The 23,208-nt window shown below is 43.2% G+C and overlaps 1 protein-coding gene across 5 annotated transcripts in view; it reads right to left on the bottom strand.

The window, feature by feature from the left end:
* Positions 1–11,860: 11,860 nt before the first annotated feature.
* Positions 11,861–23,208, bottom strand: part of FBXO34 (F-box protein 34) — a 92,724-nt gene continuing 81,376 nt past the window's right edge. For all 5 annotated transcript variants that reach the window (XM_029598273.1, XM_029598274.1, XM_029598271.1 and 2 more), the window contains one exon: positions 11,861–15,209. In XM_029598273.1, coding sequence (XP_029454133.1) covers positions 13,088–15,209 — 2,122 coding nt within the window. In that variant the 3' untranslated portion in view covers positions 11,861–13,087. The remainder of the gene's footprint in view (positions 15,210–23,208) is intronic.

The raw sequence follows: 23,208 nt of genomic DNA on the forward strand, positions 1-23,208 counted from the left end.
ATAACACTCCACTTATTTTTGAGACCTCTATTATATTCCCCCCACCCCCTCTCTGCTCTAAGCTGAAGAGCCCTTACTTACAGGCCAATACAGTACAGTGCGTTCCAGAGTGCACTGTTAGCCTGCTCTTGGACGCACGCTTTCCCTTATTCAGTGGCTGTAAGCAGGCTGGAGAACAGACACCTGCACAAGTGAGCGTCTGCTGTCAAACCTGCTGACCGCTGCTGCTCCGGGCTAAAAGGAGGCGCTATGGACGCGCTAGTGTCCCTAGCACCTCCTTTTGCCCGATTCTACCGCACCATCTCATTTGCATACTGTATCACACACCGGGAGAGCGGCGTTTGTCTGCTCTCCTGCGTTTTTACTGAATTGGCCTGTTTGATTCCCCTATGAGGAAAGACTCTTTCAACCTCATTTATCATTTTAGTGGCCCATCTCTACCTTTCCAATGCAACTCTCCCATTTTTAAGATCCAAGCACTGCACACAATAGCAAGGTGCGGCACATCATGGAACAATAGAGGCATTATGACCCCCTCTTATTCTACCTTTCCTAGTAACTCCTAGCATTCTATTTGCTTTCTTGGCCACTGCTACACACTGAACAGAGGATTTTAACATTATCCACACTGACATCTAGAATCCTTTTCCTGAATCCAAATATGAAACCTTCTATTGTGTAGCTATAATTGAGTTTGCTCTTCAGAACATGTATCACTTGCAAGACTGGACATCTAAATTGCAGATGACATTTAATATAGACAAGGGCAAGGTCCTCTTCCAATTTCTCACAATCCTCTTATGCCCCCCCCCTCCCAGATCATTTATAAATATATTAAAAGGCAGTGGTCCCCAGTGACTCACCTTTATCCACACCTCCCAAAAAATGTAGCAGATTCATTTAATCAAGGAAAGTCTTCCCTCACTGGTGGCTTTATCTCCTTAAACTATATTACCAATATGTTCAGTAGTTTTATTCCTAATAGTTTCAGTCATTTTTCCCAGCAGTGACCTAAGACTCACCAATCTAAGTTCCTGGATCACCTCTGGAATCTAACTTTTTTTTTACACTGGCCCCCCTCCAATCTTCAGCTCCTGTAGCTGATTTTAATGAGTTTACTGCTAATAGTAGGTCTGCAATTTATTTTTTCAGTTCTTTCCACATTCTGAAATGTATACGAACTGGTTCAGATGATTTACTACTCTTTCCAGATTCACTGAGATTTGTTTCAGTTCTCCATCACATTTAAATATTACTTCTGACATGGGTATCTGCCTTTCATGTTCCTCTGTAAAGAAGGAAGCAAAGAAGTAGTTTAATCTCTCCATTGTGGCCTGGTCCTGCCTTGGTGCCCCTTTTACCGCTTGATAATTTAATAGTCCAACTGACTCCATTGCAGACTTTTTGCTTCAAATGTACCTAAAAAAAAGGTTTTGTCATCAGTTTTTGCTTCCACAGCAAGCCCTCCCCCCAAATTCTGTCTTTGCCTTCCTTAGCATCAAGCTAGGGTGAGATAACATAGTACAAAATTTCATTTTTGCGAGACTTTCCTCACTCCACATGGCATCAAATCTTCACGAAGATGTACGGGACTGTTCATACATCTCACTCTACTTAACTACTCTGAGGGCCTTGAAGATAGTCTCTCTCTCCTTAGTGCAGGATGCAAAAAAATAGGGATTATCTGACAGTGCGATAATACCAATGCGAAGTGGTAAGTTACCTCACCATGCGGTAACTAAGAAGTGTCCACAAACACACCCCTTTTCTTATCGTAGGCATTAGCAATGTGTTAACACTTTTTGAAGAATGATGGGGTTAGAATGTAAGCCCTTTGGAGAATAGAGAAAATACCTAAAGTACCTGAATGTAATCTGTTGAAGTACCTGACAAAGTCAAATATAAATAAAAACTGTGCTTTTTCTTCATTTGTATCCCTTTTCCATTTTTTGTAAGATGTTTGTTTGGCTAGAACTGCCGCTCGCCTTACCCTTTAACCATGCCAGCAATCATTAGGCCTTCCTACCTTAAGCATTTAAAGATCTATAGCTATCATGCATGCCAAATCAATCTATCCATCCAATTTCAATCTTTTGCTGCCTCTCATTTTTCTATTTAAACTGGCAGACTACCAAATGATTTACAAACCTCTAGAAAATTTAAACTGTCCAGGCAAAAATGTATTTAAGATAAAACATCACATGGTTTGTAAATGAAAATACATGCATTCAGTTCTATTACCTCACTCCACCCCTGATCATTTTAAGTATCCATACAATAACAATTTGAAGTTGGAAAGCAGAACATAAGACACCTTCTTAGTGACAGACTTAGCAAGCTACTTTACTTTGTTTGAAAGCATCTCTCTGCCTTGAACTTCATAGTAGTGCTAGAAATAGAATAATGGATCTGGAGTGACTTTCAGCCCTTCAGAAGAATAAGGCCATTTAAAAAAAAGGGCTCCAGAGTTGATCTGGGAAACTAAAGACCAGTGAGCTTGACTTCAGTGCCAGGAAAAAGTGTAGAAACTATTCTAAAGAACAAAAATCACAGAACATAGAGGTAGTTTAATGGGACATAGCCGATTGGTAAATCCCTAAGGGAATTCTTGCCTCACAAATCTGTTACATTTTTTTGAAAGGCTTAACTAACCTGGATAAAGGTGAGCAGGCAAATTTAGTGCATTTGCATTTTCAAAAGATATTTGACAAAGTCCCCCATGAGAGACTTCTAAGAACATTAAAATCATGGGATAAGATGCAGCATCCTTTAATAATTGCAAACTGATTAAAAGACAGGAAACAGTAGGATTAAATGCCCATGCTCTCAGTGGAGAAAGGTGCCTCAGGGATCTGTACTTGGACTGGTGCTTTTCAATATATATTTAAATGATCTGGAAAGGGAACAAAAAGTAACATAATCAGATTTACAAATGACAAAATTAGTTAGATTTGTTAAATAAGTGGATTGTGAAATTGCAAGCAGACCTTGCAAGATTGGGCATCCAAATGGCAGATTAAGTTTAATTTGGACAAGTGCAAAGTGATGCATATAGGGAGAAGTAACCCATGCTATAGTTACACGATGTTAAGTTCCATATTAGGAGCTACCACCCAGGAAAAAGATCTAGGCATCATAGTGGACAATACATTGAAATCTTTGGCTCAATAAGCTGCAGCAGTCAAAAAAGCAAATAGAAAGTTAGGAAATTAGGAAAGGAATGGTGAATAAAACAGAATGTCATAGTATCTCTATCACTCCACAGTGAGACCACACTTTGATTATTGTGTACAATTCTGGTCGCACCATCTCAAAACGTTGCATTGGAAAAGGTTCAGAGAAGGGTCACCAAAACAATAAAGGGGATGGAATGGCTCTGCCGCCCATGGAAGAAAGGCTAAAAAAGAGGCTAGGGCTGTTCAGCTTGGAGAAGACACGTTGAGGATTGATGACAGATCTATAAAATCATGAGAGGACTAGAATGGGTAAATGTGAATTGGTTACCCTTTCAGATAATACAAGGACTAGGAGGGACTCCATGAAGACAGGAAGTAGCACATTTAAAACAAATCTGAAAAAATTCTTTATCACTCCATGCACATTTAAGCTCTGGAATTCAATGCCATAGGAAGTGGTTAAAGCAGTTACCGTAGCTGGGTTTAAAAAAAAAAGTTTGAACAGGTTCCTGGAGAAGTCCATAAGCTATTAATCAAATTGACTTGGGGAATAGCCACTGCTTATTACTGGCATTAATACTTTACTGTTTTGGTATTTGCCAGATACTTGTATCTTGGATTGGCCACTGTTGGAAACAGAGTGTTAGGCTTGATGGACTCTTGGTCTGACCTAGTATGGCAATTTATCTTATTTGATAAATAGCCTTGTGAGGCTATGCAATTACCAAAAAAATCTTTTTCATCTTTTTCCCCCATGTAAAAGATTGGACATTACATACTAGCAGAAATACCTTCTAATATGCTATTGGTGAAATTTAAACATCTATGGAAGCAGTTGCAGCTGCAAACATAGCATATTTAGAACTTTAATACAGATTTCTGAAAATACTCTCTGCAAGAAACATGTACTTTAGTAGCTTTTCTTTATAAAAAAAGAAGAGACTGGGTGTTTAGCTTGCCTACACAGAGAAGAATAAAATATTGGATATAAATGTAACACATTCTTTCCCAGTACTTATTCAACTACTCCACTGAGGGAAACAACTGTTGCTTTTTAGAAAGGATCACCAAGATACAGATACCTTTACATTGCATGTTTTCAAAATATGAATTATACTTTTTATAACCAGATAAATGCAGTATTTAAACCAACTTAATATTCAATGATGGATAATCTTGAGGAACTACAACATGTACCTTAAGAATATTAGTGCTATGCTGGGTCAGACCAAGCCTAGCATCCTGTCTCCGAAGGTGCCCAGTCCGGGTCACAAGTACCTAGCAAATCCCCAATAGATGATCTATTTCTTGTCTCTCACCAAAACAGAATTTCTCCACTCTTCCCAATCTGAGACCTTTATTAACCTCCCCACCCCAGACATCCTTCCTGCATGGCACCAAGAACTCACACGGGGCTGAAAAAGGTCTCCTCTGAAACTATCCCTCATTGTTGCTCTATGGCCAGTAAGGGCTACTGTTTTTTCTCCTTCCCAGGATACCAATCCCCAATAGTCAACTATGCTACAGAGCTTAATGGTCTTAAGACAAGAGGAATAGCAAAAATAGAACCATTTTGCTATTTCACCACATTTATATGTTTTTACACTCACAAGTGAATTTAAGGGTTATGTGCATAAAAACCGGGGTTTATGCATGTGGCTGGGCCTTGCACACATTTTACTACTGACACGGCCACACACAAACCTCTGTACAGGCAGAGGGAAAGCAAATGTTGCTTACCTGATGTAACAGGTGTTCTCACAGGACAGCAGGATGTTAGTCCTCACAAATGGGTGACATCGAGGATGGAGCCCACCACGGAAAACTTCTGTCAAAGTTTAAACAGAACTTTGACTGGCCCCTACTGGGCATGCCCAGCAAGGCACTGACCCTGCAGCCAGCAGGGGTCTCCCTTCAGTCTGATTTTCAAAGCTACAGGCAGTGCCTAGAAAGTAAAAACAAAACGAACCCAACACCGCGGGGTGGCGGGCGGGTTTCGTGAGGACTAACATCCTGCTGTCCTGTGAGAACACCTGTTACATCAGGTAAGCAACATTTGCTTCTCACAGGACAAGCAGGATGGTTGTCCTCACAAATGGGTGAGTACCGAGCTGAGGATGTCCTGACTTGCACCAAATGCTCCCAACGACGTGCAACAGGCAGTACAAGTGGGGTGGAATTTGGGAAAGGGCATCCGCACCCTACCGGGAAGGTGGAAGGGTGTTGGTACATCAGGTTGGAAAAAGGTTACGCAAGACAGATTGGCCGAAGATGGAGTCCTGTCTTCCAGCTTTGTCCAAACAATAGTGGGCTGCAAAGGTATGGAGAGAACTCCAGGTTGCAGCCCTGCAGATGTCAGGAAGCGGCACCGATCGAAGGTGTGCCACTGACGTCGCCATGGCCCTCACAGAGTGTGCTTTGACACGGTCTTGGAAAGGAATGCCAGCCTGCTCATAGCAGAAAGAAATGCAGTCCGCCAACCAGGAGGAAAGAGCCTGCTTACCCACAGGTTGTCCTAACTTGTTAGGATGGAAAGAGACGAATAATTGAGTGCTCTTCCTGTGAGAAACTGTACGGTCTAGGTAAAAGGCTAGAGCTCGTTTACAGTCTAGGGTATGCAGGGTCTGTTCTCCAGAGTTGGAGTGGGGCCTGGGAAAAAAGATAGGTAGTATGATGGATTGATTGATATGAAACTCAGAAACTACCTTAGGTAAAAATTTAGGGTGAGTGCGGAGTACCGCCCGGTCCTGCAGGAGTTTAGTGTAAGGCGGATAGGTAACTAGGGCCTGTAATTCACTAACCCTGCGAGCTGAAGTGATAGCCAAAAGGAATAACACTTTCCATGTGAGATACTTTAACTCACAGGAGTGCAGAGGTTCGAAAGGAGGTTTCATTAGACGACCAAGAACCAGATTAAGGTCCCAGGATGGGGCCGGAGGCCGTAAGGGTGGCTTCAGATGGAGCAAGCCTTTAAGAAAACGTGTTACTAGGGGTTGTACTGAAATAGGGACACCCTGTACACCTTTATGGAAGGCGGCTACCGCACTGACATGCATCCTAATGGAAGAGGTTTTAAGACCTGATTCAGAGAGATGCCATAAATAGTCCAAGAATTTGGAAATTGGACAGGAAAGGGGATCAAGGGACTGAGAAGTGCACCATGATGTGTACCTTTTCCATTTGTATGAGTAAGACTTTCTTGTGGAAGGCTTTCGTGAAGCTATCAGGACTCGAGAAACGGAATCTGAAAGGTTGAAAGGCTGAAGGACTAACCTTTCAACATCCATGCCGTCAGGGACAAGGCTTGGAGGTTGGGATGGAGGAGGCATCCGTCGTTTTGAGTGAGCAGATGCGGGTCCTTTCCCAGAGGAATGTGCCTGCGGATGGAGAGATCCTGGAGTATTGGAAACCATACTTGGCGTGGCCAGTAAGGTGCTATCAGGATCATGGTTCCTCCGTCCTGGCGTAGCTTCACGAGAGTCTTTGACACAAGAGGAAGTGGGGGGAATGCGTAGAGCAGACCGGTTGTCCACTTGAGGGAGAATGCATCCCTCGGCCGAGAGTTCTGGCTCCGAATGAGAGAGCAGTAATCGTCCACTTTGTGGTTCTGAGGGGACGCAAAGAGGTCTATGCGGGGAGAACCCCACTTGTGAAACAGAGAGGTCGCTACCAGAGGATCGAGTGACCACTCGTGCGGTCGGAAGACACGGCTCAGCCGGTCTGCCAATACATTGTCTACTCCCGGCAGGTAAGTGGCCCTGAGGTACATAGAGTGGGAGAGGGCTTCCGCCCAGATCTGCGCAGCTTCCTGACACAGAAGGAAGGAGCCTGGACCTCCCTGCTTGTTTATGTACCACATGGCCACTTGGTTGTCCGTCTGGATTAAGATTATCTGATGAAAGAGATGATCTTTGAAAGTGCGGAGCGCATAGCGGATTGCTCGAAGTTCCAGGAAATTGATCTGGTGTTCGGCTTCCTCGTTGGACCATAACCCTTGGGTTTGAAAATTGTCCACATGGGCCCCCCAACCGATGTGGGAAGCGTCGGTGGTTAGGATAACTTGCGGATCCGGTGGAAGAAAGGGTAAGCCCTGAAGGAGGTTGACCTGAGTCGTCCACCAGGTTAAGGATAGGCGCAGCGCTTGTGTGACTGTGATTATGGAGGACAGAGGCTGAAAAGCTTGAATCCATTGTTGTCGTAGAGTCCATTGTGTTACCCTCATGGCTAGTCTGGTCATGGGAGTGACTTGAACCGAGGATGCCATGTGTCCTAGGAGAACTAGGAATTGGCGAGCTGTGGCAGTGTCTTGAGACTGGAGCTGGCGAGCCAGGGACATTAGGGTGTGGACCCGTTGTAGCGGAAGGTAGGCCTTTGCCTGTAAGGTGTCCAAGTGTGCCCCAATGAAAGATAAGGTTTGAGATGGGACGAAGCAAGATTTCTCGTAATTGACAAGAAACCCTAAGGAAAGGAGTGTGTTGATTGTCAATTGTAGGGAGGACCGGGCAATCTGAGGGGTGGAGGCCCTGATCAGCCAGTCGTCCAGATAGGGGTATACGTGGACACCTTCCTTCCTGAGGAATGCTGCTACAACTACGAGGCATTTGGTGAAGACCCGTGGAGCAGATGCCAGACCGAAAGGCAGTACTCGGTATTGATAATGGTCGCGGCCTACGAGAAACCGCAGATATTTGCGATGGGATTGTGTTATCGCAATATGGGTATAAGCTTCCTTGAGGTCGAGGGAGCATAGCCAATCCCCTTTCTGCAGCAGAGGGAGTAACGTGCCCAGGGTTACCATCTTGAACTTTTCTTTTTGCAGATACTTGTTGAGGGCTCGAAGGTCTAAAATTGGACGTAGCCCTCCTGATTTCTTTGGAATTAGGAAGTATCTGGAATAGAATCCCTTGCCTCGTTGAGAGGGAGGAACGAGTTCTATAGCATTTGATTGCAGAAGAAGAGATACTTCCTGTTGTAATTGAGCCAAATGGCTGGATAGACTCCACGCTTGAAGCGGCGGGGAGTCTGCCGGAAGAGTTATGAAATTGAGGTGGTAACCCTGTGCGATAATCGCCAGCACCCACTGGTCTGAGGTAATCCGTATCCAATGCTGTAGAAAGTGGCACAGACGACCCCCTACAGGGATGTGGGGGAGTGGGATATGGCATGTGCTCCGAGTCGGGAAGTCAAAGGCCTGCCGCAGGCCCGGGGGGTGGGGCTACAGCAGGTCTTTGTTTCCGAGGTTGGCGTGGCTGAGGTCTGGTGGAGGATCGAGCCGGACGAGGCCTAGTCGACGGAGGGTAATAACGACGTGGCCGAAAGAATGACTTTTTGGAGTCCTTCTTAGGTGGTGGTTTGGAGGATACCTCAGATGGAACAGACGAAAGTTGTTTCAACGTCTCGTGGTGATCCTTCAATTCCGCCACAATTTGTTGAATCTGTTCTCCGAACAGATTATCCCCTAAGCAGGGTAAATCGGCTAGACGATCCTGGACCTCTGGGCGAAGGTTGGATGATTTTAACCAAGCCCAACGTCTGGCTGAGATGGCAGTAGCTGAGACTTTCGTGGAAGCATCGAAGATATCGTAGGCCGTTCGGATCTCGTGCTTCCCAGCTTCAAATCCTTTGTGAAGGAGGGCTTGAAGCTGTGGCTGGTATTGGTCCGGTAAGGTGTCAGCGTAGTCCTGCATTTGTTTAAGGATAGCTCTGTTGTACTGAGTCATATAAAGTTGGTATGAAGCTATACGAGATATCAACATAGCCCCATGATACACTTTCCTTCCCACACTATCAAGAAATTGGTTGTCCTTGATAGGGGGAGTGGAAGAGTGTGGCTTTAAACGCTTGGCTTTCTTTTGCGCAGACTCAACTACAACAGAGCGATGATCCAGTTGAGACTTCTGAAATCCTGGTGCTGACTGAACGAGGTAGGTTGAGTCAGCTTTTTTATTGACTGGTGACACAGATGAAGGTGATTCCCAGTTTTTCTTTAAAAGATCCAGAAATACTTGGTGAATGGGGATGGAAGCGATGATCTTGGGGGCATCCAGAAATTGGAGCAGCTCCATCATTTGGTGCCTGTCATCGGTCTCAGATTGCAGCTGAAAAGGCACAACTTCTGACATCTCCTTTACAAAATTTATAAAGGAGAGATCTTCAGGAGGAGATCGTTTTCTACTCTCTGTAGGAGATGGTGGGGATGGTAAATCTGTATCTGAAGATGAATCATCACCCCAGGTATCATAAGGATCATGTAAGGTTTGCTGTCCTGAAGGACCTGGTAGAGGATCCAAAGGCATCGATGGAACCGGTGCTGCAAGCGGAACAGTGAACGGCATCGAGGGCTTCGGGGCCACCGATGGAATCGGTGCCGATCTTGGAATCGATGGAGCCGAAGGATAAATCGGTGGAAAGGTATGTGAAGGCACCGATGGAACGACACCGGACGGAGGAATCCGGAACGGTGTTTCTCCTGTCGATGAATGTCCTTCCGGAGATGATGGTGTAGTCGGTGCTAATGAAATCACCGATGGAAGGGCGCGCATAAGTGCCTCCATACGATTTAGTATCGGTGCCAACGCTTCCACTATAGGCTCGGTGGTCGGTTCCATCCTCGGTGGCAGAGTCGGTGCTGAGGTCGGTGCCTGAGGCGGTGCCGGAATCGGTGCCGGAGGCGGTGCCGGTGGAGGCTGGAATCTTCGCATCGCATTCTCGATGGCCTCCTGGACCAGCCGGTCCAGTTCTGCCCGGAGACCAGGGGTAAGCATACCCGGCTCGACGGGAGAGGGAGGCTGAGGCAGGGCCGGAGGGACCACCGTAACCGGTGGGATCACGGCCCCCGCACCCCGGGAGGGTGAGGGTTTCCTCGGTGCCTGCGAACGAGACGTGGACGGTGCCAGGTCCGACCGAGGCTTTTTCTTCGGTGGCTCGGCCTGTTCAGAGGTCGATGGTTGCGGATCCTCGACGGGCCGAGACTTGTGCCGTCGATGGCGATGCTTATCCTTCCGATCTCCTCGGTCATCCGGGGAGGGGACAGGAGTCGACGGCCGAGAAGTCATCGATGGTGGACGGTCACCGGCGGGTTGGCGATGGTGGTGCAACTTCGACGGTGCCGGTTCCGATGACGTCGATGCTATCGATGGCGTTGGGGTGGGTGCATGGAAGAGGAGCCCCATCTTCTCCATCCTGGCCTTGCGACCCTTAGGTGTCATTAAGGCACATTTGGTGCAAGTCAGGACATCATGCTCACTACCCAAACATAAAACACAAACCCTATGGGGGTCAGTGATGGACATAGTCCGGGTACAATCCGGACATCGACGGAACCCCGTCGCCATGGCTTAAGGCCAAATTTAGGCGCGGGCTCAGTAAGTTCCCACAGGCCTCAAGGGCCAAAATCGACGGCCGCCGATTAAAAAAGGGAAAAAACTTACCGGTTTCCGCGAAAGTGACAAAAATTTGTCGAAGGGAGACCCCTGAGGGGCAAATTTTCTTCGGATAGAAAAATACCGAATTCCTGTCAGGAACGTGGTAAGAGAGCTCCTTTCACCGCGTGGCAACTGCTGCGCGGAAAAAAGAAGACTGAAGGGAGACCCCTGCTGGCTGCAGGGTCAGTGCCTTGCTGGGCATGCCCAGTAGGGGCCAGTCAAAGTTCTGTTTAAACTTTGACAGAAGTTTTCCGTGGTGGGCTCCATCCTCGATGTCACCCATTTGTGAGGACAACCATCCTGCTTGTCCTGTGAGAAAAAGGGTGACCCAGGACAGTGCTATTAGCTGGTATCCTGGGGAAGTGCACGCCGGCAGCTGGCCCATGCGTGCATCTAGTTTCTGCTCCAGAGGAGTAAGCAACAAAATAAAAATTAGGGATAGGCAGAGTTAAGAAAAGTCAAGTTTCCCCCAGTCCTTAATTGGAGTGGATTAGGAGGGAACTGGGGAAGGCCCGATTGTGTCGTCACGTGTTGGTTATAAAATTCTTCGCCCCCCCTGGAATTTAAAATCGTGCATGCTGGGAACCACACGCACATAGACGCACACAGAGTTTTTAAAAATTGAACCCACAGCCAGTAGTCAACAAGTCTTCCATAATTTTTAGAATTTGAAGTCAATTCCCACCTTCAGCTTATACAAAACACAAAATCCTCAGCCAAGAGAAAGCAGGGGGCCCATAGCATGACCACGGAAAGCTATGAAACAGATTTGAGACAGTTTTTCCCCCTCTCTTCATGACCAGAGGTGGAAGAATTTAAAGAAAGATTTAGAAGGAATCTGAATGCATTATGGCTTTGATTTTCATTCAAGAAAGGTGATTTATCAAATCCAGTAGTCTGGGGTAAACTGATACCTAAACATAGGTGAGGGGAGAAAATGATCCTTTCTCATCCAGTACCTTAGTCACACCATAGAGCTGAAATGATTTACCATGGCTTGCCACATTACCGAAGATTCCTTGTGTGTTTAATAGTTTTGCTGACATCGGTCTCTTCATTTATAAATGAATAGAAAAAGATACAATATAACAACGTGAAACTTTATTAAGCTTATATATTGGAATGGAGAACAGTTAAAATAAATAGTGAGGAAAAGGAAGTGAAAATAATTTAGAGATCTAAAGACAAGAAATTATGTTTGCAATTTCTTTTGTCATAGTTTATAAACATTAAAAGGCATACCAATATATTCCTGTTCTCAAAACTTTTGAATTACACAACAGATTTTTTTTTTTTTTTTTTTTTTAATTAAAGCATTATCAAGTTGTAGGTAACAAGGATTAGGGGTACTGGCTCATACTAAACAGTTTTTGTTAACTAGAATTCAATTGTCAAATGAAGTTTGTTTGCTTCTTTGTTTTCCTTAAGGATAGAATAGAGGCTGAAATAAAAATCCGATTTCATGGACCAAATATCCAGTTTTATCACATATAGCATACATGGAGATATCTAAATACACACATACATTTAAAAGATTTCCATAATGATAAATGGCATTTTGAACAAAATTTCTTTAGCAAAAGTACAACACAAATAGCTATTCACTTTCCAGTAAAATTCCCAATATACGTGTGCAGATAAAATAAATGTGTTCATAGATTGTCAATAATTGTTCTATTGAGTCGTTTCCTTTCTGTGAAAAATCACTAACATACTGAGCAGCCGTGTCTGTATGCGCGTTAAGGCACCAAGATTTCAGTTACATTCTAATCCCAGATTTACTATTCAAATGAGTTCCAGTTTACAAATACTGTGCCACATAGCCTGTAGCCCAATAATCAAGGCTTAGCACACCTTCACATATTAGGATTCTTAAACAATACTTACCAGATTTTAAAAGAAATCCTTATACTTCAGAGAATACAAGTGGATTGCAGGATTTAGGATGCACGTTTTATTGAAGTAAAAAGCCAGACAAAAACTTCTTATACTTCATCAGTAATACACATTTCCTTTACCTTTTGTTCATCGACTCCACAGTACATCAGATATTTGGGCTGTACATTCTCAACTTAAAGTTTATCCAGTTAAACTATTTGATGATCCTTTAAATTCATTTAGTGTTTCTTCTCAGAAACATTTATATATTATACAGGATATACAAAATTTTGAAAGAAGATACTTAAAATCCCACACATTCTAGGCACAACACTATCCATAGCTGCACGGTAGCAATTATGTTCAGCCAGTTGTAGATTATATATACATCTAATTTTAGTGTCAGTAAACTAAAAAAAAAAAAAAAAAAAAAAAGGCTAAATATGCTAATTCAAAGACAAAGGCTCTTGTGTTAAAGTATGTGCAGTTTTGCAGCCCTGTGGGGGCAGGGAGGAAGAAAATCACATACAATTATATACAATGTAAACAGCACAGGGCAAGAAATTCCTCTCCACACAAAAATATTCACAAAAACAAAGTCAACACACACTAATATTCATCATCTTGTTCAGATTCTTTTGCTTTCTTGTAAACAGTCCGGTTAAAGTTGTGGCAAGCGGGGACCCACCGATTGTCATGGAGTCCTACTTTACAGCCAGAACTGTCTTTCTGAATTTTTTGGCAGCACATCCAATACCCTGGTCCGTAAGGTAAAGCTTGACAGTAGGGCTTGGGATGCCACCAGCACAGAGATACATCCCCTTTCACATATTTCTTTTTGCATTGCTTGCAAGGGTCAGCCTTGTAGCGTGGATCACGAACCCAAAGGGAATCTGCTGGCCTTATGTCATAGTGTTCAATGATGAATTTGAAATAAAGACATGTACATTTAAGAGCTGCCAAGGTTTTCGTTGGAAGAAATCGAAATATCTTTACCATAATGTGGTGTGGCAAAAAGATCATATACTGCTGAGGTTCCAAAAGCTGCTGAATTTTAAACCTGGTCTCCAAGAAATCATGAGACACCTGTTTTTTCGAGGATGTGTCAAGTAACCGAGACACATTTTCTAAAGATACAGATGCTGGGTATGTCTCCAAAGAATATTTTCCCCTGGCTATTTCATCAACAGAAACCACATCTATCAGGCCCATTTCTGGAGACTTCTCTTTAGAATTTTCATGCAGATATGAATGTTTTTGATCATTTTCACTCTTACGTTGTTGAAAAAATAATGTCCCTGGGAGTGGATCTTCACAAAAACTTAAATTTGAAGGTTTTTCAGTTTCTGATCTTGTATGAATCAGAACATCTACCACCTTTGTTGCGGAATCAGAATTCCTTCCAGGACAGGTTTCAAATTCTTTAATTAAATGGTCAACTTTCACACTCTCGTACTGCAATGTATCTGGTGAAAGTTCCAGAGTTTTTGGACTCATAGAGAAAGAGAATTTAACAGGATCCACTGTTATTTCAATATCACACTGACTTCTGATTTTCAGTGATGTTTTTCTCTGAAGGGCTAAACTAGCATTTGCAATGCACAAATCCTCCACTGTTGGTGACTGCTTTTTGTTGGGTGACAGAGGTGCAGTTTCACCCGATTCCTTGCCAGTTTTAGAAACTGATTTTGCTGCAATAGCATCTTCTGTACCAGAATCTTCAAAATGATCCTTGAGATCAAGGTTCTGAGATACTTTTCCAGTTTCACATCTTTCAGGCTGGGACCCACTCGCTAGCAGCATCCTGCCAACATTTCTACGGAAACTGTTGTTTCTAGAGAGACTCCCTGCATCATGTTCACTTTGGTGCTTTAAACACTCTGATTCAAGTTTTGCAACCATGTCCAGAACACGCACAGGCTCGTTCGGCTGTTCACCAGTTTCAGACGTTTCTCTCTCAGAAAGTACCTCACAGGCACCAAGTGCAGTAAAAGATTCAGAAACAGAAGGTGCCCCCTTAAACTGTCCAGCAAACTTTGCCATAGCAAGAGAGTTTGGGCAATTTTTTGTGCAGTCTTCTAGTAAAGCACTAGCTCTATGTTCTAGAAAAGCTACCATCTCTATCACAGACAGAGATCTACCAGGAACTATGCCATCACCTCCTTCACTTATGTAATGTACAGAACAGTGATCAATGCTGCATGCAAAAGGTTCAGGCTGATAGCAATTGCTGTTTGTCTCTTTTTCTAATTTTTTCTTGGCTTTTCTGAGTTCTACTGATTTTTTTCTTCTCTTAGCAGATCTTTCATCTATATCCCAGGTGCTTTTGACTTTCATTGAGCTTGTCCTACTGTTACTGCAATGATGTGCTGCAAAAAAAGCAATCTTCTCCTTGGTATTGCCAGGTTTGATGATTGTGCAGATATCCAGTGGACCTTCCACTTCGTCACCTGAGTGGATTGTTGCAGAAATATGTTTTCCTTTACCACTAGGGTTATCTGTTATACTTTTCCCACCTGCATTACACATTGTGTTCTGAGAGCCAGTTCCTAGAGGCTTACGGGATAATGTAGGTAAAAAGCTTCTTCTGGTACAAACATTAGTGCATTTTTCTTCTTTTGCAGAGCTCTGGTGATTGATAGGAAGTCCTCTCATAGTATTCTGGCTTGGTTCTAGAAATGGATCTCTCTTTTGTAACTTGTGATATGGTTTTAGATGCATGCCAGAAATCCTAAAGAAAAAGAAAAATAGTTTTTATGTTAAAATGTTTACAAGTCTGCAGCAAAAACATTTTAAACTTGTCCAAAAAAATTATAGTACCACTATCTTTTTCCCTAAATATAGATTCAGGATCCAAGTCATAATTGAATAGAAGCTCCAGCAAGGAGGACCTGTTGCTCTACTGTAGAAAGCAAATATGAATGCTTAGAATCCAGACAGAACATCAAGTATAGCTAATTAGAACAAGATTTAAAATAGCCTCTTGTTTAACTTTGCAATCTGAAAAAGCTCTTAATGGATGATTGATGAGTTTGGTACACATTTCACATCTGGTAGTAGTAAAGGGAAAAATATTGGAAAGCTAAAGATGCAGTAAGAAGTTATTCAAATTTTAATGAGGCATTTTAACTTTACTATCACAAGAAACAAAAGGCTGAAATACCTCCCAAAAGGTATATAGTGTTAAAGCATTGCACTATGAGCTAAACAAATACAATTCTGAGATTTCAACAATGAATGCACCAGAAGCAGCTCCATTTTCTCCATGATGCTACCACAGTACTCTAAATCACACTGGGTGTTAGAGGTCTGCTGAGTGCATAATGCCTGAAAACAAACCCAAAAACATTGATTTTATTCTCTGAGGTATTTTAATATCTATTTTTAGCTTTGGAATATAAAGTGCTACATTCCACATTTCTGGTGCATTTGCACTTTGAGTGACATTTGAAATACCTCCCTCAAAAGCACTGAAAATGAATACCATAGAATGACAACACTCAAATACAATTAATAAAATCTTCACAGATAAAGCAATCTGATATTGAAGGCAAGACAAAATATGAAATGAACAGAGCAGAACTAAGCTGCTTATAGTTAAATGCTTGGCTCATGTATCAGCTGCTGTTACCTACTGAATGAAACAAAAATATGATACTATAGTACATCCAGAATGGATTCCATGTTTGATGTCATTTACTGAAGTCAGAATTTTAGGACAAAAAATGGTGAATAGATTTAAAAATAAAGAATTCTGTGATACTACTAGATAGTCATCTGTAATCTTTATTTTTCTCTTTTGCGAAGATTTGATAAAGTCTATTCAAGATAACTTTGAAAAAAGCAAATGTTGCTTTCAGTAACAGGTGTTCACAGGACAGCAGGATGTTAGTCCTCACATGACATCACAGGATAGAGCCCAATCACAGAACACTTTTGTCAAAGTTTCTAGAACTTTGACTGGCACCTACTGGGCATGCCCAGCATGGCACTAAACCTGCAGCCCTCAAGGGTCCCTCTTCAGTCTTGTATAAAGCTACAGTAAGTGCCGAAAAATAAAATAAGAAAACGTAACGAACCCAACACTGCGGGGTGGCGGGCAGGTTTCGTGAGGACTAACATCCTACTGTCCTGTGAGAACACCTGTTACAGGTAAGCAACATTTGCTTTCTCACAGGACAAGCAGGATGGTAGTCCTCACATATGGGTGAGTACGGAGCTGAGGATGTCCGAGAAATGCACCAAATGTACCCAAGAGGTGCACCAGGCACAAGGACTGGGGAGGAATTTGGTAGAGGGCATCCTGAACCCTAACGGGTAGGCGGAAGGGTGTTGGTACATCAAGTTGTAAAAAGGTTGCGCAAGACAGATTGGCCGAAGATGGAATCTTGTCTTCCGGCCTTGTCTAAGCAATAATGGGCTGTAAAGATATGGAGAGAACTCCAGGTAGCAGCCCTGCAAATGTCAGGAAGCGGCACAGAGCGTAGGTGTGCTACTGAAATCGCCATGGCCCTCACAGTGTGTGCTTTAACATGGTCTTGAAGTGGAATGCCTGCTTGCTGATAGCAAAAGGATATGCAGTCCGCTAACCAGGAGGAGAGAGTCTGCTTACCCACAGGCTGCCCCAATTTGATTGAATGGAAAGAGAAACAATTGAGTGCTTTTCCTGTGGGCAGCTGTACGGTCTGGGTAGAATGCTAGAGCCCGTTTGCAGTCAAGAGTATGCAGAGCCAGTTCTCCTGGATTGGAGTGGGGCCTGGGAAAGAAGGTAGGTAGTCTAATGGATTGATTGATGTGAAACTTGATACTACCTTAGATAAGAACTTAGGGTGAGTGCGGAGTACTGCCCGGTCCTGCAGACGTTTAGTGTAAGGCGGATAGGTAACTAGGGCCTGTAACTCACTAACTCTGCGAGTAGATGTGATTCCCAAAAGAAAAATCACTTTCCATGTGAGATAGCGAAGATCACAGGATTGGAGAGACTTGAATGGTGGTTTCATGAGCAGACCCAAAACCAGATTGAGGTCCCAAGAAGGGGCCGGGGGCGTAGAGGAGGCTTGAGTGAAGCAAGCCCTTCAGAAAACGTGTTACAAGGGGTTGCACTGAAACAGGAACATCCCTGACATTTTTATGGAAGGCGGCCACCGCACTGACATGCATTCTGATGGAGGACTTTTTAGACCTGATTCTGACAAGTGCCAGAGACAGTCTAGAAACTTCATGGTGGAACAGGTAACGGGATCAAGGGATTGAGAAGAACACCATGACTTAAACCTGTTCCATTTGTATAAGTAAGACTTTCTCGTGGAAGGCTTCCGTGAAGCAATCAGGACACGGGAAACTGGCTCTGAAAGGTTAAGTGGCTGAAGAATTAACCTTTCAACATTCAGGCCGTCAGGGACAAAGCTTGAAGATTGGGTGTTGTAGGCACCCGCCATTCTGAGTGATCAGAAGTTGGTCCGTTCCCAAGGGAATGTGCCTGCGAATGGAGAGATCCTGAAGTATTGTATACCGCACTTGGCGAGGCCAGTGAGGTGCTATCAGGATCATGCATCCTTTGTCCTGATGTAACTTCATGAGAGTCTTCGAGTGAAGTGGAAGTGGAGGGAATGCATATAGGAGACCGGTTGCCCATGAGAGGGAGAATGCATCTCTTGGCTGTGAGTGAGCTCGCAAAAGTTCTCTACCTTGCGGTTTTGAGGTGACGCAAAGAGGTCTATGCGAGGATGACCCCAACGTTGGAATATTGCGCCCACTACTGTGGGGTTGAGGGACCACTCGTGCGGATGGAAAGCGTGACTTAGTTGTCCGCCAACACATTGTCCACTCCCGGCAAATAGGTGGCTCTGAGGTACATCAAGTGGGAAAGGGCCTCTGCCCATATCTGCGCAGCTTCCTGACACAGTAGGTAGGAGCCTGTCCCTCCCTGTTTGTTGATGTACCACATGGCCACCTGGTTGTCCATCTGAATCAGTATGACCTGATTGGAAAGGCGATCCTGAAATACCCTGAGAGCATATCTGATTGCTCGAAGCTCCAGGAAATTGATTTGGTGTTTGGATTCCTCTGGAGACCAAGTTCCCTGTGTCTTCAAGTCTGCCACATGGGCTCCCCAGCAGAGGTTGGAAGCATCGGTGGTGAGAATTATTTGAGGGTCTGGAGCCTGGAAGGGCAGGCTTTGGAGGAGATTGGTCGGATTTTTCCACCAGGCTAGAGACTGACGGAGTGAGTCTATGATGTGGACAGTGGTTGATAGAGGCTGGACGGATTGAGTCCATTGTGACCTTAGGGTCCACTGCATGACTCATGGCCAAGCGGGCCATTGGGGTAACCTGTACTGAGGACGCCATGTGTCCCAGCAGGAGAGGAAGTGGCGTGCAGTCGAGCGGTGCTGAGACTGAAGCTGGTGTGCGAGAGAAATGAGAGTGAGAGCTCGTTGTTGAGGCAGAAATGCCTTTGTCTGCAAGGTGTCCAAGTCTGACCCTATGAATGATAAAGTTTGAGCTAGGACTAAGCAGGATTTTGCGTAGTTGATGAGAAATCCTAGTGAAGTCAGAGTGTGTAAAGTAAAACGTAGGGATGACAGAGCAGCCTGCTGAGTGGGAGCCCTGACCAACCAATCTTCTAGATAGGGGTAGACGTGAACACAGAGTGCCTTTTGGAAAGGTCTTGTGGAATGAGTCCTAGACTGTGGTGGATAGGACTTCTTTGGACGGAAGAATGACTTTTTAGTATCCTTCCTGAAAGGCTGTTTGGAGGAATACTCAGAGGGCATCAGAGAGAGCTGGCGAAGGGTGTCATGATGGTCCTTGAGTTCCGCCACGGTCCGCTGAATCTGTTCCCCGAACAGATGGTCTCCTTTACAGGGCAGATCAGATAATCTGTCCTGTACTTCAGGGCGTAAGTCCAAAGACTTAAGCCAGGCCCATCTTCTTGCTGAAATAGCAGTTGCAGATACCCTGGAAGCAGTGTCAAAGATATCATAAGAAGATCTTATTTCATGCTTCCCTGCCTCAAAACCCTTGTGTACTAGGGTTAGAAGTTGTTCCTGGAATTGCTGAGGCAGGGACTCTGCAAGGTCCTTTATCTGCTTGAATAAGACCCTGTTGTACTGGGTCATATACAGCTGGTAGGAGGCGATCCAAGAGATAAGCATTGATCCCTGGAAGACATGTCGGCCAATGGCATCCAGGAATTTCTGTTCCTTACCTGGGGGAAAGGAAGAGTGGTGTTTTGATTTTTTTTGCCCTTTTTTGGGCAGATTCTACAAACCACAGATTGGTGATCCAGCTGAGGTTTCTGGAAACCTGGGAACCCCGACACCATGGCCTTTGAAAATATTTAGCTGCGGTACGGTCGATGGCCAGTAGGCCGCAAGGGCCAAACTCTATGGGAATCTATCGAAACCGGGTAAAACACTTACCAGAGTACCGCAGAGTCAAAATTTCAAAGGAGGGACCCCTGTGGGGTATGAAAGTTTTTAGTAATTCCGTGAGGAAAATTCCTGTCAGGAATCTCTGTGGAGCTCCTTAACCCGCATGGCTACTGCTGTGCGGAAAGAAGAAGACTGAAGAGGGACCCCTGCTGTTTAGTGCCATGCTGTTTAGTGCCATGCTGGGCATGCCCAGTAGGTGCCAAAGTTCTAGAAACTTTGACAAAAGTGTTCCATGATTGGGCTCCATCCTGTGATGTCACCCATATGTGAGGACTACCATCCTGCTTGTCCTGTGAGAAACTATGTCCTCCCATGAAGATATTAATTAAATCCATTAAAATTATGACTCAGACTTATGCCTTTTCAATTAACAGTTAATGAAAATCTTACAGAGAGCGAGTAATAAGCAGTAAGCATACAAGTCATTGGTGAATATCAACATGCCAAAGTGCAAAGACTGGCGTAAGAAGTGCTGCTAAACTACCTTTCAGTGCCTTACTGAAAATTTTAACCAAAAAAAATAAATATTTTTTTCCAATGCTTGGATTCAAACCAGGTATCAATATCAGTCAGTAGCTTTGGCAGCCAATTGCACATCAGACATTTTCCCTGCTATTTGCACTTCACATCATAAAATGGTTGAGAGAAATCTAGGATTTATCAGATTGCTTCTTGTGACTTTGTAGAGAAAACTTCTGAATAAGAAATTAATGAATGGCAAACAGCTTTAAAAATCCTTAATGACACCATCACCTGAAAAGTATTGAACAGTAAATATAAAAGGTTGGCTTTTTAGGTTTTAGTCCCAGGATATTTTATAGATTCTCCCCATGATAAGTTAAGGAATTGTGATTGACTCAGGTGCTAAAGGCACAACAGCCTTTGCTGCCTACATCACAATCTTCCTGAAGTGCTAAACCTCTTTTAAAATTCACAGCTGTATTTACTAATGACTTCAAAAGCATCATCATAAATGCTACTGGTGGAAAGCCACAATGTAATTGACAGGTCAGGCTTTTTGATGTAACATTAAAATGTCAAACATTTTAAAAACAAATTAAAATCATGAAAAATAAAATAAGATCCCTACTCATAACAGTATTTAGACAAGTTTTGGATATCAGAGTCACTTGGCCATTAGTCTAGTACACAAATACAATCAAGTTATGATGTAATAGACAAGAAAAGTACTTTAATACTCTTTTAGATTGTAACAAATAGTTTGAAATGTAGGGCATTAATTTTCTAGGAACACCCTACTCTGAAATTGTATTATCAGGACTTATCAAGATTCAAACGTGTAATTACACAGTCTTTAAGGTCAACAAGAGGCATCTCTTTGTTAAAGTCAGTGCCTTGTGAGGATTCTGCAGCAGAAAAAGATGACAGAGCAAAGCTGGGCTTCTGAGCTAGTTATCACACGCTGTATCAGAGGTAGGGGTTTCAGCTGGTCTTCTTTACTGACAAAGATCACAAAAGTTAAAGACTGGGATGCAAATCTCTAATTCTCCTCATAGCTCACCACTTTCCCCAATTCCTTTCAATGTATTTTTTTTTTTTTACACAGCCATTGGCAGCTCTGGTCAGAAATCTGGTTTCTAGAACTGTGTCGGAGACAAAATCTTTTTCCCTTTTCAAACATCTGCAGCTTTAACAGGGGAACTCAAATGAGTCCTTTAAATCTTTGCTTAGTTAGGCAAATGTGCAATTTTCTATGGTAGGGCCGTGTTATGTACGCTTATGCAGGCAGTAATTCTTTCACATTTGGGCTACTGCAGTTCACTGTACTGGGTGTTGCATAATCTTTGCCTCCCCCATTGCAGAAGCAGCAACCAGAAATCTGATTGAAATGGTAGATTGCAAGTTTCTATCAGCATTCAAAACAAATTAAACATGTAATTAATAGTCGGTGCGCCTACAGTTAGCTTACAAAATGGCTTTAAAATGAACGGGGTAACAGCTTTATCTATGCTGGAATTTTCAATAATTTTTTGGCTCAAGAATTTTAGCAGTCGACTTAAATTTCATTTAACACTCATCGGCAGCTTTACCCCATGTCTAATGAACCCAGCTTTTGCTTAGACCTAATTTTTGGGCAATCCACTTTTTTGTAATAAAAATGAAATGCAATACACTTAATATGGTCAATCTGATGCTGTTTTTCACTATCATACATTCTGGCCACAAATATGTTTCAGTAATGTGCAAGGTACTGTTAAATTCAAAACTGAATGACCTACAAAATGGTACAAAAATTATAGTAGCGGGATGGGGCACTGGGGTGATAAAGGTTATGGAACACCCACTACTGTGTGTTATCTTCTAGATCACTAGCCTACTTACAGTTAAAAAAGTTTTGCTGCTGTATTTTGAATTTCCTGAGAAGGAAAACATGGCACAAAGCCACACCTCTGATGACTTTGCACTGGCTTCCGCTTAAGTTAAGGACTTGTTTTAAAATTCTATGTATCACACTTTTAGGATATTGAATAGTATTGCCCCTTCTTACCCTGTCCAGAAGCTAGAGGAAGATGTTCCTTGTGGCCACTGCGATCCAGTCAAGATCTGCGCTTAGCTATTCCTTTGGTGAAGACCCTAAAGCTTGCAAATACGCAAAGTCATTTGAAGGGCATGGCTTCTATCCTATGGGACCACCTCCCTACTGAGATTAGACTGGAGCCTAGCTATGTTACTTTTTGGGAAAAAACCAGATTTTTTAAACAATGTCTTTACATTTGAAAGATGAGTGGAAACACTGGCTAACTTGGCAGATACAGGATTATCTCTTGTTGAAGCCAAATTTACAAATAGATATGGTTTATATGAAGAAAGACTTATTCATTTTAAGTTATTTTATTATATTTCTTATTTGTTGATGGAATTTGTTTTAGTCTCTCAATTGGATTTTAAATGTGTTATGTTATCTGCCCATAACATCGATTTTCTGGGTAAAACAAGAGTAAAAATGACAACTTAAATTCTATATTTCAAGATCCTTACCACAAGTACAGACATGCTTTCAACTTCCTTAGACAATTACTAAATAATGGAAAGTGGTGAATTAAAAACCTCCCCATATTTATTAATCTGTGAAATAAAACAGATAAACAAGACATTTCATATATAGAAACAAAAATAGAAAGACAGAAATGATGGTAGAAAAGGAACAATGGTCTATCCAGTCTGCCCAGCAAGCTTCCCATGGCATTATCTGCTGCGCCAAGCGGGTTAACCCGATTTAAATCAGTCAGTGCTGCTTGAAGTGCTTTGCTTATGGACTTGGCCATAGAAGCAG

Source organism: Rhinatrema bivittatum, chromosome 4 (assembly GCF_901001135.1).
Source record: "Rhinatrema bivittatum chromosome 4, aRhiBiv1.1, whole genome shotgun sequence".
In the NCBI taxonomy this organism is placed as follows: domain Eukaryota; kingdom Metazoa; phylum Chordata; class Amphibia; order Gymnophiona; family Rhinatrematidae; genus Rhinatrema; species Rhinatrema bivittatum.